The following is a 16,132-nucleotide window of genomic DNA, read 5'->3' as shown; positions in this document are numbered from 1 at the left end:
TCTGCCCAGACTCCAGGAATTACAACCTTTCAAATAAGATTAGAGCAATACATATGCATGCACATATATGTGAATATGCATATATGCATGTATATTTATATATACATAAATACATAAATCACGGCAACTATTTGTGTCAAAATAGAATTATACAATCATTTTATACCCAGAGTAATAGCACTCCCAGGAAGAATGTCTCTTTGGCCTGAGAATGCCTCAGGTTTCATCATTCCTAATCTAATAGCCTTTTAAGGATCTGAGATAAAGACAAGGAGTTTGAGGACATCTTCTGAAGTAATTGCCAACTCACCTCACATGTGGTAGCAAAGGTATCATTCTGCATAGGAAGAAAAAAAAAAGGAAAGTGAAACTACTTAAACTACTGAAGTTTGAAAATAGTTTTAATACTTACTGTGCATTTCTTGCAAACTAACTTCTCACCCCACCACTGATAAACAACCAAGGAAAACCAAACAAAAGCAAAGAAACCCATAGCTAGGTCTTCTGTCTAAGCAGGCCACTGCATGAACAGCTGTAAAAATAAGGTCGTTTGCATCACTGGAAAAAAGATAAAGCATAATGCCCATGAACAAAACCCCACTTAGCCAGCAGGTGGCATGGTGGTTAAGGTGCTGGACTCCCACGTAGTTGACTGTGGTTTGAGTGTCAGACCTGACAGCTTGTTTTCTCACTTTCTCTCTCTTTTTCTCTGATGAGCACACATGCCCTATAACAAATTCAAAAAAAATAATAAATAAGAATAAATTAAATTTAAATTTAAAAATCTCACTCTTTGGGCCAGCAGATGGCATGGTAAGGTGGCTAGATACTACATGGCTGGCTGTACATTTTAAATTCCAGATCCAGTGGCTTGAAAAACACACCAGGCAAGTGTGCGTGAATGTCCAAAATCCTGAGAGGAGAATGGAAAAGAAGGAATTGTGTCATGGCCTTCCCCCTTGTGGGGTGACTTCTCACTTTCTCTTTCTCTTTGCTTCTGTCTGTCTCTTGCTGGCAAGCACATGTACCCTTAATAAAACACTTAAAAAAAAAAAAAAGTTCTACGCAACTAAAGGTAATCCATGATGGGGCAGGTTATGGATGAAAGAGTGCTCATAGATGCCCACAGGAAACGGCATCTGAAATGAAAACCACCAAGAGGTCTGGCTAGGAAAGGCCAGCAGGTTCCTCTGTCCAGCCTGGCTACCACAGTGTCTGCCCTGCTTCCTGGACTACTGCCCAGCAACAAATGGAGCTTCCCATGCACTTGTCCAGCAAGTGTTGACTGAGTAGCTGCTATGTGCCCCACCCTGTGTTCAGTACAGGGTATACCATCTGGAAAAGACGGAGAATATCCTGCCTGATGGAGCATACATGTTCAAATAAAAGACATTAAACACAACAAGACAATGATTTCGTTTGTGATTTGTGAAAAATGTATAATAGTTATTAAGTCCAGCTAGTACATGTTTCTCTTCTTGGTAACTCCCATTCTGTGATGTAAGAATGGGCGCCAGTAACTCCTATGATACACAATATAAGAAAAACAAGGATTCTATATAATGAGAGGCTGAGGTCCTTATTTAAATCAACACTATAATTTGACTCACTAATTGAAATGCTATTCGGATTATTCAGCATTACCACCATTCATAATGATTTAACCTCTGGTCTGAATGACATGAACAAAGAAACCCACTCTTTTTTTATTTTTGAGAGAGAGAGAGAGATTTTTGTTACAGGACACGTGCACTCGCCGGAGAAACAGAGAAAGGCAAAAAGCAAGAAATAACTCGCCAGGGGGATGGCTACATTGCAATCCCTTCTTCTCCATTTTTCCTCTTGGGATTTGGGTGTGCACACACACACACACCTGGCAGGAGTTTCAAGCCACTGTGTCTGGGACTCAAACTGCAGTCAACCATGTGGGAGTCCAGCACCTTAACCACTACATCACCTACTGGCCCCAGGGATCCACTCTTACATGACAAAATTCTTATCCATGAGATCAGAGGACTTATAATGTGTCAGATACTATCTTGAAGAGGGAGATTCTATACTTGTATGAATTTATTGATGAGAAAAGTAAAATACAAAGCTTTTAAGTACTTTAACTAAATTACACACTAAGTGGCAAAACAGAATATATTAGTAATAAAAAACAGACCCAATTGCAGTAGGTTGCACTTGTTAACATCGCTATTTGGCAGGCCGAGGCCACATGGGAGGAATGGATTCAATTTCTGGCTCGCCCTAAAATTCAGGTGTGGTGATGTGCACCTGTAGTCCTAGCTACTTAGGAAGCTGAGACAGGATTGTGACGTAGTAAGAATCTATCTTAATTAGTCATTTATAAAATGAAAAATAAAGTCTATAGAGATGTATTTCCTACGTAAACTGGGTATTTGTGATCTCTATATTAGGTTGTTACAATGTTCTCTGCAAAGAAACTTTCAACGTGACCAAAGGTCTTGCCATCTGAAGTGTGGTCTGGGGTGGGCCACATCATTGCATTCTTGTTACAAATACAGAATCTTAGGTCCCACCCAAGGCCTACTGAATCAGAATCTGCATTTTAACAAGATTCTGTTCATTAACACCTGAGATGCACAGGCCTAGGAAATTTAACAAATACCTAACATTCTACTAAGAGGCTTTTATAGCTTAAAGCAGTTGGGCATCGTTGGGTTCCATGGTTTGCAATACTCTTATTTGGTCTCCAGTCACATTAATAATGCCGTTGTAAATTTCTTTTCCATTGCTGTGTATTATTCAGGCTATCATATTTCCTTTAAGGTTGAGCAAAGTAGTGTAGACTCAACAGAAATGCAAATGAGTGGGCTAGCCCTATGACCTACTAGCTAAGGGAGCCATATCCCTGTGGCTGAACACAGTTTAAATCCTGGCCCCAGAGGCTTAAAAGAAAAAAAGGTACGTTCCTGGACAGGTAGCCTAATTCCCAATAGGATGCAGAAATGGAGGAGAATGGATTGTGGCGTGACCACGTCCCATTGGGGGGGGCTTTCTCCCTCACTGTCAATCTCTATCTCTGATGAGTGCACATGCCCTCTGGCAATTTAAAAAAATAAACAAGAAATACAAATGGGAATTAGACAACTTTTCTCTGGGAGGAAACATCACTATCAAAATAGAAACATGGTTAATACTTACACACTTTAAAGCACAGTTTTCCTGATCTAGAGAGTTCCAAAAATGACATCCTTGGATGCACTGCAAGGGACAACAAGGCACTGGTGACTCTGAAATGTGATTTTCCTGTTGCCTGTAAGTGCAACAAGAGAAATACACACACACACACACTTTATCTATCTATATCTATATCTATCAATATATATCTATATCTATATCTATATCTATATCTATATCTATATCTATATCTATATCTATATCTATATCTATCTATATCTGTATCTCCCTGTGTTTTAGGAATAGGAACCCACCGAGGTTCAGGACCTTCAGGATTCTAAGCAGAGCTATCCCAGCTACATAAAGAACTCGGCTTCCTGTGTGTGGATCACTGCAGGCACAAGGTGTTGAGTCAGAAGTAAGTCCAGGTGGTCAGGCCTAGAACCTACAGCACTCAACCTTCAGGGAACACACTGTCTGTGGGGTATCCATTGGCAAAAAGAAAGTCCAGGTCAGCAAAGCATGAAGTACGTTCTGGGTTCATAGGGTGTCCCCACACAACAAGCAAAGCTCAAAATGGGGGGGCTCCTGGTAGTGAGCCAAAACCTACAAAGGCAGACAGAATGGGAGTCCACTGCCTGAGAGCCAGCTTTCAGCCACAGCAGCCCTGAAAATATTGTCCCCAAACTGCCCTGACCACCTATGGGACAGATGCTCCATGCTTCTCTGTACCTCACTTGATTTGTCTGTGCTTGTACTATGCTGACTGGGGGGTGGGAGGTAGTGTTCGAAGGTAGAAAACTAGGTTGATAAGTTGGGGCAGGGTAGATCATGAAGCGCTCTGAATGCCACGCTTGATGAGTTGTTCTCGACCCACAAGATAGTGGAGAGACAGAGAGAGTTTTAGGTTAGAGGAAGGAAAGTATGACTGGATTCCTCTTCCACAAGCTCCCACAGGCCAAGGTGACACCAGACCCCTCTTCTCCCCCTTTTAGTCTCTGTTGTTGTTTCTTTTTCCCTCTCCCTGCCTCTTCTGTATTTAAGTTCTATCCTCAGCTTTTTTTTTCCTCAGTCTTCCATCCCTCCCTGAGCGAGTGGATGCACTACCCCAGTTTTCCCTGCCCTCAGCGCTGATGACTCCTCAGTCCATAACTGCACTGAGGCGCCTTCCTGAGCCCTGGTCCCAGGTATCCACTTGCTCATAAACATCTTCCTTAAGTTCCTACAAGTCCCTCAGATTCAGGAACTGTAAATGCTTCATTTCCATCCTCCCATATGCTCTCTCTCCTTCATTAAGCTACAGTCTTCTGAGTGTTTCAAGCCAGGATCTAGGGAGCCTTTTCCTTCTCCTCTATCACTCCCCCATCCCATGGACAACCCCTTGCCAAGCTTTACTGACTCACTTTTCTAGTAACTGAAATCTATCTGGTGCTCCTCACTCACTGTCCCTGACTTTCTGCTGCGCCAACAATTTCATGAGAAAATCCTCTTGTTTATGCATTTACTCTTTTAAAAACAAAACCTGATCAAACCTTTCTCTTACCTCAACTCTAAAACTCTATATAGCTTTCATAATCTCATGGACTGAGACCAAATCTCCAAGCATGGCATACGGAGCTCATGGTCTTGCCAACCTCATCTTCCTTCTCCCCACTCTCTGCACATGTAACATATTCTCCAAGCAAGCTGAAATGCTCCTGAACAACTTAGGCTACTTCACACCGTGGTGTCTTGACAGAAACAGCCCTCTCTGACTGATTTGACTGTTCCTCTCTACTCTTCCTGGAAAGTTCATCTTCCTGGTTTTAGTTCAAAGGCCTTGCAGATAAGCGAGGTACTTTTTTCCTCTTGTATAATGCCTTTATTCCTCACACACACACACACACATCACTATTCTTGTTTCCATGATGCTGTCTACCCATGGTTGTATGTGTGTGTGTCTCCCCTACTAGGTGGAGAGTCCCTTTAAACAGAGATCCTACTTGATTCATTCCTAGATCTTCTAGTGCCTAGCCCAGTGCCTGGTGCATAGTTACACTAAAGAGTTATCAAATAAATAAACACATGGGCAGAAAAGCAATAAACCAATAAAATGTAATTGTTAAAAGAAACATTGGAGACTATCTGGTCCAACCCTCTCAAATAAAGAAGTCTCGGAAGTCCTAAGTAACTTGCCCAATGCCTCACAGCCACGCAGAGTCGGCACCATGGACTCGGACTAGTCCTGTGCTCTTAGCACTTCAGCAGCAGTTTATTTTTGAATGAATTCTGTAACTCAGACTTCTATTTTCCACTGACCTTCTTTCAGCAGGGACAAGTAAGTGAGATTTTACTCAGCAATCATCATAAAACCTTGCCATTGTCCTTCTTTTATCAACACAAACACTATAAAGTTCTTGACAATTGAAGCGATTACTCACCAGTTCACTCAGATTGCATGGTGTACCACTGTCAAGCTGCCTACCCTGAAATGAAGAAGGAGGTAATAAGTACCAGCTGTCAATACTGGGTTCAGCATAACTACCGCACTTTTTCAGGGTTTTATTTTCTCAAAGTTTCCTGGAATGATGTTGCCTCCTCAGTGCTGTCTCATTGTAAAGATTCATATATTTTAAAGTTGCTAAATCCATCACAAAACCAGACAAAATGCTGCTGCAAAATGTAGATGTAGTGCCTAAGAATTCTGCAGAAACTATAAAGCTGTGAGTGAGGGTGTAGCTGTGCAGAGTGGTTAAGGACAGGAGAGAGTCACGGCAGAATTAGATAAATGTGTGGCATTTAGTAATCGGTTAAGTCAGAGGACTCCTACGTCAGACATGAACTGTGTTCAGCCTTCTCTTTCTCTCTCTCTCTTCTCCTAGACAGGGATCTCTGTCTTGCCTCTGTCTCCCAGCCTGGACTACAGGCACCCACCACCACAGCAGGCTTATTTTTAGACAAGGTCTTACTTTTTTACCCAGGCCAGGCTTAAGCTCATGATCTTCCTGCCTCAGCCTCCCTGGTCTCTGGGATTACAGGCCTGTGCCACCATGGCTGGCCCTCAGGACTGGAAATCAAACCTGGGCCTCCTATGCGCTTTCAGCCTGCAGAGCACAACATTTTTTTTTTTTTTTTGGAGAGATTTTTACTGTAGGGCGCGTGCGCTCGCCAGACAGAGAGAGACATAGAGACAGAAAGCGAGAAATCACCCCCCGGGGGGATGGTCACGCCGCAATCCCTTCTCCTCCATTCTCCTCTTGGGATCTTGGGCACGCACGCACACGTGCCCGGCAGAGCACAACATTTTAACATCACAAAATACCTACTGTATACCATCTAGGCTGGGTCTCCAATCTTTCTTTTTAAAATTATACATTAAGAGCAGAAAAAAGAGACTGGCCCTGTGGCACAGTAGTTAAGTACCATGTATGTGAAACCAGATCTTACATGGCCCAGTGGAAGTTTGAGTACCAGCCCCCATTGGCTTGGAAAACCCACCAGCACATGTGCATGCATGCCTAAAATCCTGACAGGAAGGAAGAACAAAGAAGAAAGGATTGTGGTATGGCCACTCCATTAGTGGATTTCTTCCTCTCTCTATCTCTCTCTCTGACTAATGCCCACACCCATCAACAATAATAAATAAATAAATGAGCCTTTTGGCCGGAACTGCCATTTTCCAGTAATTAACCAAAATGACGAACACAAAGGAGAGGCACCCGATGTATATTAGGCCTTTTAGAAAACATGGAGTTGTTCCTTTGGCGACATATCTGCGAATCTACAAGAAAGGTGATATTGTAGACATTAAGGGAATGGGTACTGTTCAAAAAGGAATGCCCCACAAATGTCATCATGGCAAAACTGGAAGAGTCTACAATGTTACCCAGCACGCTGTTGGCCAATAGAATGAACATGTTGTGAGGATATTAAGCATTCCAAGAGCAGAGATAGTTTCCTAAAACGTGTGAAGAAAAATGACCAGAAAAAGAAAGAAGCCAAAGAGAAAGGTACCTGGGTTCAACTAAAGCGCCAGCCTGCTCCACCCAGAGAAGCACACTTTGTGAGAACTAATGGAAAGGAGCCTGAGTTACTGGAACCTATTCCCTATGAATTCATGGCATGATGGGTGTTAAAAATAAACTAATCTGTGGTCTATAAATAATAATAATAATAATAAATGAATGAATGAATACGCAGAGAAAATATTCAAATTCAAATTGTCATGTATAATAAAACATATTCTGTTTATTTCTCATATATTCACAAATTCTAAGACCTTTCTTACACTGAGAGAAAATGAAAAATATGAGAACTAAAAAAAAAAATGATAAATTGGGGCCAACAGATGGTGTGGTGGTTAAGGCACTGAACCCCCACATGGTCGACTGTTGTTTGAGTCCTGGACACAGTGGCTTGAAAATCACAGCACACACACTCATACCAAGCACACACAGGAAGACTTCGGAATACAAGCTCGGGACTTTCCCATACAGCCTCAGCATCACCAAGCACTGCATTACTGCTATGCTACCACAGCTGGCTAGTCGATGCCATCATCAACTCCATTTTCTGTCTAAATTGCCTGTGTTGGGATCTGAAGTGAACAGATTTCCTCCAGAGCCCAAGTTCCTAATTAAGAGCCTCCCATAATCTGTGCCAAATTCACTTGCCTCACTTTGGTCCTTAGGATGCCTGCTGGATTTCCTAAGCTATTCCAATTATCAGCTCCAAGAGACAACCCCATTCCTGGATCTCACACCATCTTCACCTAACACCTACCTCTTGGCACAAGCTTTTCTGTCCTGCCCACATCAGCTGGAATCAAACTCATTCCTTACTTCCTACTCTAATAAGTGGAACGGAGCAGAATGATCTGCATTTTCATCCCACATATGATATTTGCTCCCATTGTGATATTTGAAAAGTTACCTATGCTGTCTAAACTTCAAGTTCTCGCCTGACACATTAGAATATTTAATTCATAAGATTCTGTGAGAATTCAATTAAATAATGCATTAATTATTACAGTACAGTGAAGGCACTTAGAAATCTATTATTAGTATTATGTGTAAGCTAAATAGAAAAAGAAATGCCTTGATGTTTGTATGTTCATTTTTTTAAAACAAGACAGTCTTCTGCTGAATACTATTGTTTCCAATAGTATTGCAGTTGATTTTTGATTGATTCCTTTGGAACTTCAGATGTAAGAGAAAAATGTGCTGCCATCATTCTCTAGTATTGTAAAACTGTAATATGTCATATTTTTAATAGCTTTTAACTGTCTAGTAATAGTTAAAACTATGACATATGCACATATTGCAACTTTCTTTCCGCTATCAATATGAAATTTACTTCTTTTGCATTCCCAATTGTATCCTTAAATATACATAGACACCCAGAAAAATGTATTGAGTTGAACTGATGCTTCTAATGGAGCACTTTTCAACATTAGTTTCTCAGTTGCTGAGATTTGTTTCTCATGAAAAAGATTTTGTTGTCAAAGATTTTTAAAAATTGATTAAACAAAGCACTTAGTATGCTATTGTACCTGTGAATCTACCGATAAATAAATAAATAAATAGGAAGCAAAATGTACTTCCACAAGTTTCCTCTTTCACAAAGATTTTCACAATCCTAGTGTTCCGAACATTATTTTTTTGTTGTTGTTAGTTTTTGGCAGCACAGAGAATCTAGAATTCAAAAAATTTGTCAGCCAATGCATTTCACCAATATCTGCAGGCAGATCCCTCAATTAATTAAAACTCCCATGACTCAAGCACAGAACTGTGTTATGTGCATTTAAGGCCAGCAATTCTAACATTCTTTTGCAAAACACTCTTCTGTGTTTCTTTTTTAAAAAGAAAAGACTCCTCAAAATGGAGAACCACCCAGTGAAATCAAAGATGGCCTTCATAGCAAATGTCTATGTTAAAAGGAACGGCACATAAAATGAAGTAAACTCAGGCGCTCCAGAGTCCTCACCCCTGATACATGGCCACATTCAGTTGTTCGTTCACCTCAGTTTTGCCCCTCCCTGTGTGGGAGGCCTAGACGGGAACATTTATTCCATTAGCTGGTCAAACTGGCAGACGCTGTCTCTGTCTCTCCTAGCTACCACCACACCAGCTGTGCCTGTCGCTGTAGGTGGCTAACAGAAAGCCACTCAGAAAAGAACAAACTGTGTCTGCCCCGTCTGCGCAATCCTGAAATCAGCCCACACAGTAGAACAAAATAAGTAAAACTAAAAGAAAAGAGAATGGAGATGGCAATACTGGAAACCATCAAAATCAGTTTCGATAGCAGGGAAATTAAAAATTGTAGTGGTGCATTTGAATGATAGAAGAGTCTATATAAAATTTATTAGAGATCCTGTTTCAAAAAAACACTTCCAGGTGTGGGGAAAATTCGTAATGTGAAATGAAAAGCTGAGCTCACAACTATGTGTAAAATTATATAAATTCATATAAAAAAAAACTAAAAGAAAATGCAATCCGAGATTAATAGTGGAATTATGGAGATCTTTTTCCCTGCTCTATTTTTTTTTTATTTATCTCATAACATAAATACTTTACAATATTTACATGTCAGAATTATAATTAGAAAAAAATAAAAATTCTTTTTAGGAAAGAAAGCCCTAAAAAGTATGTCAAGTAGCAATGCAAGTCTCAGTCTTCCTTTTTAAATTTGGATTACAACTTCAAGAAGCTCAAAAAAAAAAAAAAAAGAAGCCAGAGCATATATAATTCTGTATTAAAAGCAATGAAGTATTTGGCAAAGATTTAGATAAAATAGCAAACTCATTCTTAAAATTGTTACTGTCTATCATAAGCCTAGATAATGTTTTAAACCATAATTTAAAATAAACCCAAAGTGTGTAACGCAAGTTTTTTTTTAGTCTATCACAGAATGCTAACTTCAGTACTTTAGAATCATGAGTACTATTTGTTATTTTTACTATTTTAAGAAGTATGAGGATAGAGCATGTGTAAGCTATCATGCTATTTCCTTTATCTTTGTTTTTGTCTTTTGACATATATTTTTATTTATATTGACTCACTGTATATCTTTACAATATACTACATGGTTTTTCCCAGCATGAGAACAATGCATACTAGTCAAGACAAAGACATTTCCATAGACATTCTCATCGGCAGATAACTTTTCATTTTTGTATATATTAAATGTGTTGTTTGTTTTTCTCCCCTCTGATCCCCTTTTCCTTTATCTTTGGATAGGAAGATTATATTTTTCCCTAGCTAGAGAGTATTTGTTTTTTAAAGTTGATTCAACAAGTTTAAGCCGAATTAAATTGCAGTTGAAAAGATGAGCTATATAGAGAAAGGATGATAACTAGAAATGACAAAGAAAACATAATTTTCCAAATCAAAAAATTAACTAAACTACAATTTCAATGCACAAATGAAAATAAAGGAATTTAGAAATCTTACTCTTAAAATAAAATGTTGTTTTACATGATATCTGCTTCCAGGTTCACCCAGCTTCCTGTACAGCAATTCATCCACAATACAAATAAGACTGTTTGTCTGGAACTAAAAACTCTGCAGCTAAATCTGTTTTCTTGCTTCAGGCAAAATATTAATGATTTTGTAATAAATTAATTGAAATTGAAATTTTTAAGTGTGCAAAACTGATTACATTTAAGCCTCCTTTACCTATTATCTAGTACCCTGCCACCTTAAAACATTTGTGACCAGATAACTTGAAATAAAATACTTTCTTTATCTTCTGCAATTTTAAGTGCTCCTAACGTTTTTAAAAAAAAAAAAAAATCTATTTTGCTTTATTACCACTTCTCATGAGCAAACTTCTCACAGAGAAAACAATTCTAGCAGTTACAACAAGATGAATTCTACATGTTCTAGTTTCTGCAAAGATAAATATTCAACAAGTGAAACTTACCAGGTTAGTTACACATGACTTTAGGCAGCTGTTTAAAACTGTACACTGTATCCCAGAAATCCATATGCAGCCAAGAGTCACAAAATTGACAAGTGTCAGAATAAACCAGTAAATGTTCTTCATCACTTCACCAATGGCGGATTTCTAGATAGCTAGTCTTCTAATTTTGTCCATTTTGTTCTATGAATTCTTTGGGTTTCATCACTTCAATTGAGAGAGGGGCTAGAAGATTTTTGTTTTGTTTTGCAATGTTAGAATATCTTCGCCTTTTGAAACAATACTTAGACCTTTTAGATTAGAGCTTTGAATTCTGGGTAACTTGTAAATTCACCTAATAGCTCTTTCATAACCTGCTTCCTTTTACTCTCATAAAGAAAATCATACACTGACTAAAGGTCAGATATTAGAAGAGTGCTTGACATGGAAAGTAAACAAAGAAAAGCGCAAACTGTATTTCAGCAAGTGTATGACACATCCACAGTTGGAGCAGGAGTACGTTGGTGGGTCATCCACCACCTCACTTCTTGAAGGCTGGTTCAACTATGCAGGAAGCTGGGGATTGCCCAGCTATGCTTTTGCAAACAGTAGCACTATTATAATAAAGAACTGTTGAAAAAATAGAAGCATCTAAATCAAGTGATGTACCAAAAAGAGAGAACACTCCGAAACCAAATGCATATTTTTAAATTATAGAACAAACAAAGCTGAAATTCATAGGCAAATAATTTGAAGATGCATTAAAAATCCTTATAAGGAAATTTGTGAGAGCACTCTCAGAACTCGAGTACATATTAACCAAAATACTGCCTTATCAGGTCTGTTGAGACAGAGAACTGTAACTAGCCAGCATAGAGACCTAAGATATACATGAATGTAGCCACCTCGAAAAGGAAATATCGTACAGAATTCTGATTAGCCTGGTGTCAAGGTAAGGTTAAGCAGAAACCTAAACCACAGAATTTGAAATTGACAAGGTGCAACAGTGAGTCATTCTGGATAGCTGCTTTTTTAGGTTGCTGAAGGTTAGCACTTTGTAATGGTGCTCTTTTTAATAATAATATTTAAAAAGTCAAATAAACTTCCTTCTTTTCGCAGATAAACTAAATCAAATGCAATTCAACCTTTCCTTTAAAAAAAAAAAAACAATTATTTTCATTTAACTTTATTTATCCATTTATTTTAATCTGACCAGGAAGAAATAGAGTGAGACAGAGAGAGAGAGAGAAAATGAGAAAGCAAGTCTCCAGGTCCAGGACTTGAACCATAGTTGGCTATGTGGGAGTCCAGCACCCTTAACCACCACACCACCTGCCTGCTCCAACCTTTTCTTAATGATATGAGGTTGCAAGTGACACACACATGAGGCTTTTTTTGAATTACCTATCTTTCAGTAAATGTTGACAAAACTGGTATCAACCTAAAGACTAATGGATACTGACCCTAGGATTGACTCCTAAAACTTGTTTTCTTGCAAAACATAACAAAATAAAATCTCACATATGTGAGTGCCCAAGATCCAACAGATTGGAAGACTGGATGAAGGGGATCATGGCATGACCAAACCCTGTGAAGGGTGTCTCTCTCCTGTATACAGTGCTGGATGAGAATAAAATCTCTGTCTTCATTTGAGTAGGAGCTGGGAGAAGACAGGACAGATATAAATGAATAAAACACATACTATGTTATCATATGACATTAGGTCCTAAAAAGGAAAGGAACAGGATTGCAAGGATAGAGGGCTAGGTTTGCAGATTATTTTGGCTATAATACTATTATAAATCTTATATAATTTTGTTTTTAAACAAGATACAAAGCTGGGATTGCAATTATCAGTTGAACCATGGACAAGTCCTTGCTAATCTAACAAGATTATCTGCTCATGAATTAGAAACATTTGCACAATCATTATTTCCTGAAACTATTTATATTTAATGAAGATATTTCTCAATATCTCTAACTTAGTTTCATTGAGAGTACCTTGACCACTTACAGGTAAAGACCACAAGTGAGAAGTTCTTATTACTCTTGCAATCACAGAAGTACTGTTTAAACTCATGAAACATGATGAACTAGAAAAGTGTGACTTCAGATTTAGTAAAGATCTGCATTTCTTTCTTTAATGAACTAATCTGTATTTGCAAATATTGCAACATATATTTCAGACAAAGTTTCCAATTGTATCAGTCAATACAAAGACATTTCACAAGGCAAAATGGTTACAAAACCTCTCTAACATAAAAAGATACAATATTTACTTTTCAAAGACTTGTTTCAAGAAGGTTAGCTCAAACCACAGATATTCAAACATTAATAAGAAAGTCTAGCAAGTGGAACTTGGTGCAGAGCTGCAATATCATCAAGGAAGCAAGCTACCTCTATCAAGATTCATATTAAATAGATCATCATTGGGCGGGGGGCAGCAGCAGGTAGCATGGTTGTTAAGATGCTGGACACTCTCACATGGCCAACCAGGGTTCAAGTTCCAGAACTCGTGGCTCGCTTTCTCATTTTCTCTCTTTCTATCTCTCTGGTTCTCTCTGGTCAAATGAAAATAAATGAATAAATAAATAAAATTAAGTAAATATTTAAAAATTTAATAATAAAAAGATCATCTTTGGGCCAGCAGGTGGTGTGGTGGTTAAGGGACTGTATCTCACATGGCTGGCTGCATATTTGAAGTCCTTGACCAGACAGCTTGAGAATCACACCAGACACATATATGCGTACCTCAAATCCTACAATCAGAATGGAGGAGAAGGGACTGTGGCATGGCCAACCTTCCTGAGGTGTGTGTGTGTGGGGAGGAGGGTGATTTCTCACTTTCTCTCTTTCTGGTTTATGCATATAAACCCAACTGCAAAAGCTAAAAAATACAAACAAAAGTATTTTATTTTTAACTGTCAATTTCAAGTTTAGAATAACTCACCACCACTGCCAAAAACAAAACAAAACACAAAAACACAAAAATCAAACAAAGGAGAGTAAGAATTCCTGAACTACAGGAAATTGTATTCTAATTATTGCTATCACCAATAATCTCTCAGTTTGGGGTTTTGAGTGAAACTCTTGGGGGTAATGGCAATACTTTCAGCCTATTATTATCAGTTGTAACAGTAACATTTTTAAATAAGTATTTACACTGTACTAAGGAATTCTCAGAATATATCAGAACTACTGCTTACATTTTAAAGCTGTAACTGAGACAAGATCCAAGACTGACTAGGGTTTGTATAGCAAACTAAGCTTTGGATTTTTGGTAACTAAAGTTGTCTTCATAAGCTCGAACTTGAGTTTTCTTACTTACCTAAACACATATTGTAAGTCAATCATTTAACCAATCAGATTGTTCTTTTTCGATATCTAGAACTTTTGAAAAGTTTAATCAACTAAATCACTTTAACATGTGCAAAAAAACTAGACTTCAGTCATCTAATCATGAAGGCCACCATGCTCACAGGATCACCAAGCCTGTGTCTTTAAATATTCTCCCTAGAAGAACCCTAACAGCAGAGGGAAATTAAGAGCTAAGTGGTGAGGAACAGCAAATGGCATAATGGTTACAGCACTGGACTTCCACATGGCCAACCACAGTTCAAGTCCCAGACCTGGAGGCTTGAAACTCACACCAGGTGCGAGTGTGTACATGCCCAAAATCCCAAGAAGAGAATAGAGCAGGGATTGCAACATGGCTATCCTCCCTGGGGACTGATTTTTTTGCTTTCTGACTCTGTGTCTTTCCAGTAAGTACATGCCCTATAGCAAAAATCTATTCAAAACAAAACAAAACAAAACAAAAAAACCCTAAGTGGGGTCAATGCCCCCTTTCTGGGCTTAGGCTCTGAGTTTTGGACTTTCAGCTGCTCATTAACTCGAATATCCTCTGTAGTTCCCACTTTGACTTTGAAGTTCATGCAAATTTAGCATGTTACTCTATAACATGTTTTAAATATTAAAAAATCAATAAAAAATTAGCACTGGACCCATCTACTTCCAGACTTTTGTAAGTGTAGTGATGTTTACTAAGACATTTCCAGTTTACTATCCTGACTCTTAGTGAAGCTCTCTTTTTTTTTTTTTAATTAATTTGGTAGAAGGTATGTACACTTGCCAGACACAGAAAGAGAGGCAAAATAAAAATCATCCCCCCACCACCCCAAAGGAGATGGTCATACCTCAATCAATCTTTTCTCTTCCACTTCTCCTTTCAGAACTTTTGGGCATGCATACACACACATCGCAGTGTTCCTCAAGCTGCCAGGGCTAGGACGTGAACCACACAGTCAGTCCTTGGAATACAGTAGCCTCAACCAGCACACTACTGGTTGGCCCCTAAGCAAAGCTCTTTTAAACTGATATACTATAACAAAAAGAAGAATAATATAAAATGTTAACAACAAAAAGTGAAGTCCAGCACTTTGCATGTAATAAGTGCTTCAAAGGTGCTCTTGAGTGATGAATAAAAACCATCACATGGGAAAAGTTTTAATGTCAAAAAATGAAAATAACTCTTTCCATCCGAGCAGGCACTGGTGGCAGTGGCTTTGGGCAGTTATGGCCAAAATTAAGGCTCTGGCTTTGGGTGGCAAGAATAGGAGCTATTGAAACAGCTGGACGACCTGAAGATGGAGCTGTCCCAGCTGCGTGTCGCCAAATTGACAAGAGGAGCTGCGTCCAAGTTGTCCAAGATCCAACTCATCTGCAAATCCATTGCCCGTGTTCTCACGGTCATTAACCAGACTCAGAAAGAAAACTTCAGGAAATTCTACAAGGGCAAGAAGTACAAGCCCCTGGACCTGCGGCCCAGGAAGACCTATGTCATACGCTGATGGCTCAACAAGCACAAGGAGAGCCTGAAGACCAAGAAGCAGCAGCAGAAGGAGCGGCTGTACCGCTGCGCAAGTTCGCGGCCAAGGCCTGAGCCTGAGCCTCAAGAAAACACAAAACTGGCAGGCAAAAATAAGAAGAAGGAAGAAGGAAGAAAGAAGAAGACTATATTTCTGATAGCCTAGTCCACGAACACATGCAGGATGTATTCTAATTAAATCTCAGGCGCACAGGGCCTGTATTTAGAGGTTTGCCACAA

At 39.0% G+C, this 16,132-nt stretch overlaps 1 protein-coding gene and 1 pseudogene across 2 annotated transcripts in view; one reads left to right on the top strand and one right to left on the bottom strand.

Annotated features, from left to right (window-relative positions):
• The window catches only part of ROS1 (ROS proto-oncogene 1, receptor tyrosine kinase), a 157,712-nt gene extending 146,245 nt beyond the window's left edge, over positions 1 to 11,467 (bottom strand). For both annotated transcript variants that reach the window (XM_006157868.1, XM_006157869.1), the window contains exons 1-4: positions 11,050 to 11,467; positions 5,568 to 5,612; positions 3,172 to 3,231; positions 311 to 337 (exon numbers count right to left, since the gene is read on the bottom strand). In XM_006157868.1, the coding sequence (XP_006157930.1) occupies positions 311 to 337; positions 3,172 to 3,231; positions 5,568 to 5,612; positions 11,050 to 11,172 (255 nt within the window). In that variant the 5' untranslated portion in view covers positions 11,173 to 11,467. The remainder of the gene's footprint in view (positions 1 to 310; positions 338 to 3,171; positions 3,232 to 5,567; positions 5,613 to 11,049) is intronic.
• Positions 11,468 to 15,600: 4,133 nt separating this feature from the next.
• On the top strand, positions 15,601 to 15,967 carry LOC102469362 (60S ribosomal protein L35 pseudogene; annotated as a pseudogene).
• Positions 15,968 to 16,132: the final 165 nt, after the last annotated feature.

The sequence above is a fragment of the Tupaia chinensis genome, unplaced genomic scaffold (genome assembly GCF_000334495.1).
Source record: "Tupaia chinensis unplaced genomic scaffold, TupChi_1.0 Scaffold000563_1, whole genome shotgun sequence".
Lineage (NCBI taxonomy): Eukaryota > Metazoa > Chordata > Mammalia > Scandentia > Tupaiidae > Tupaia > Tupaia belangeri.
This window is presented reverse-complemented; position numbering and strand designations above follow the sequence as displayed.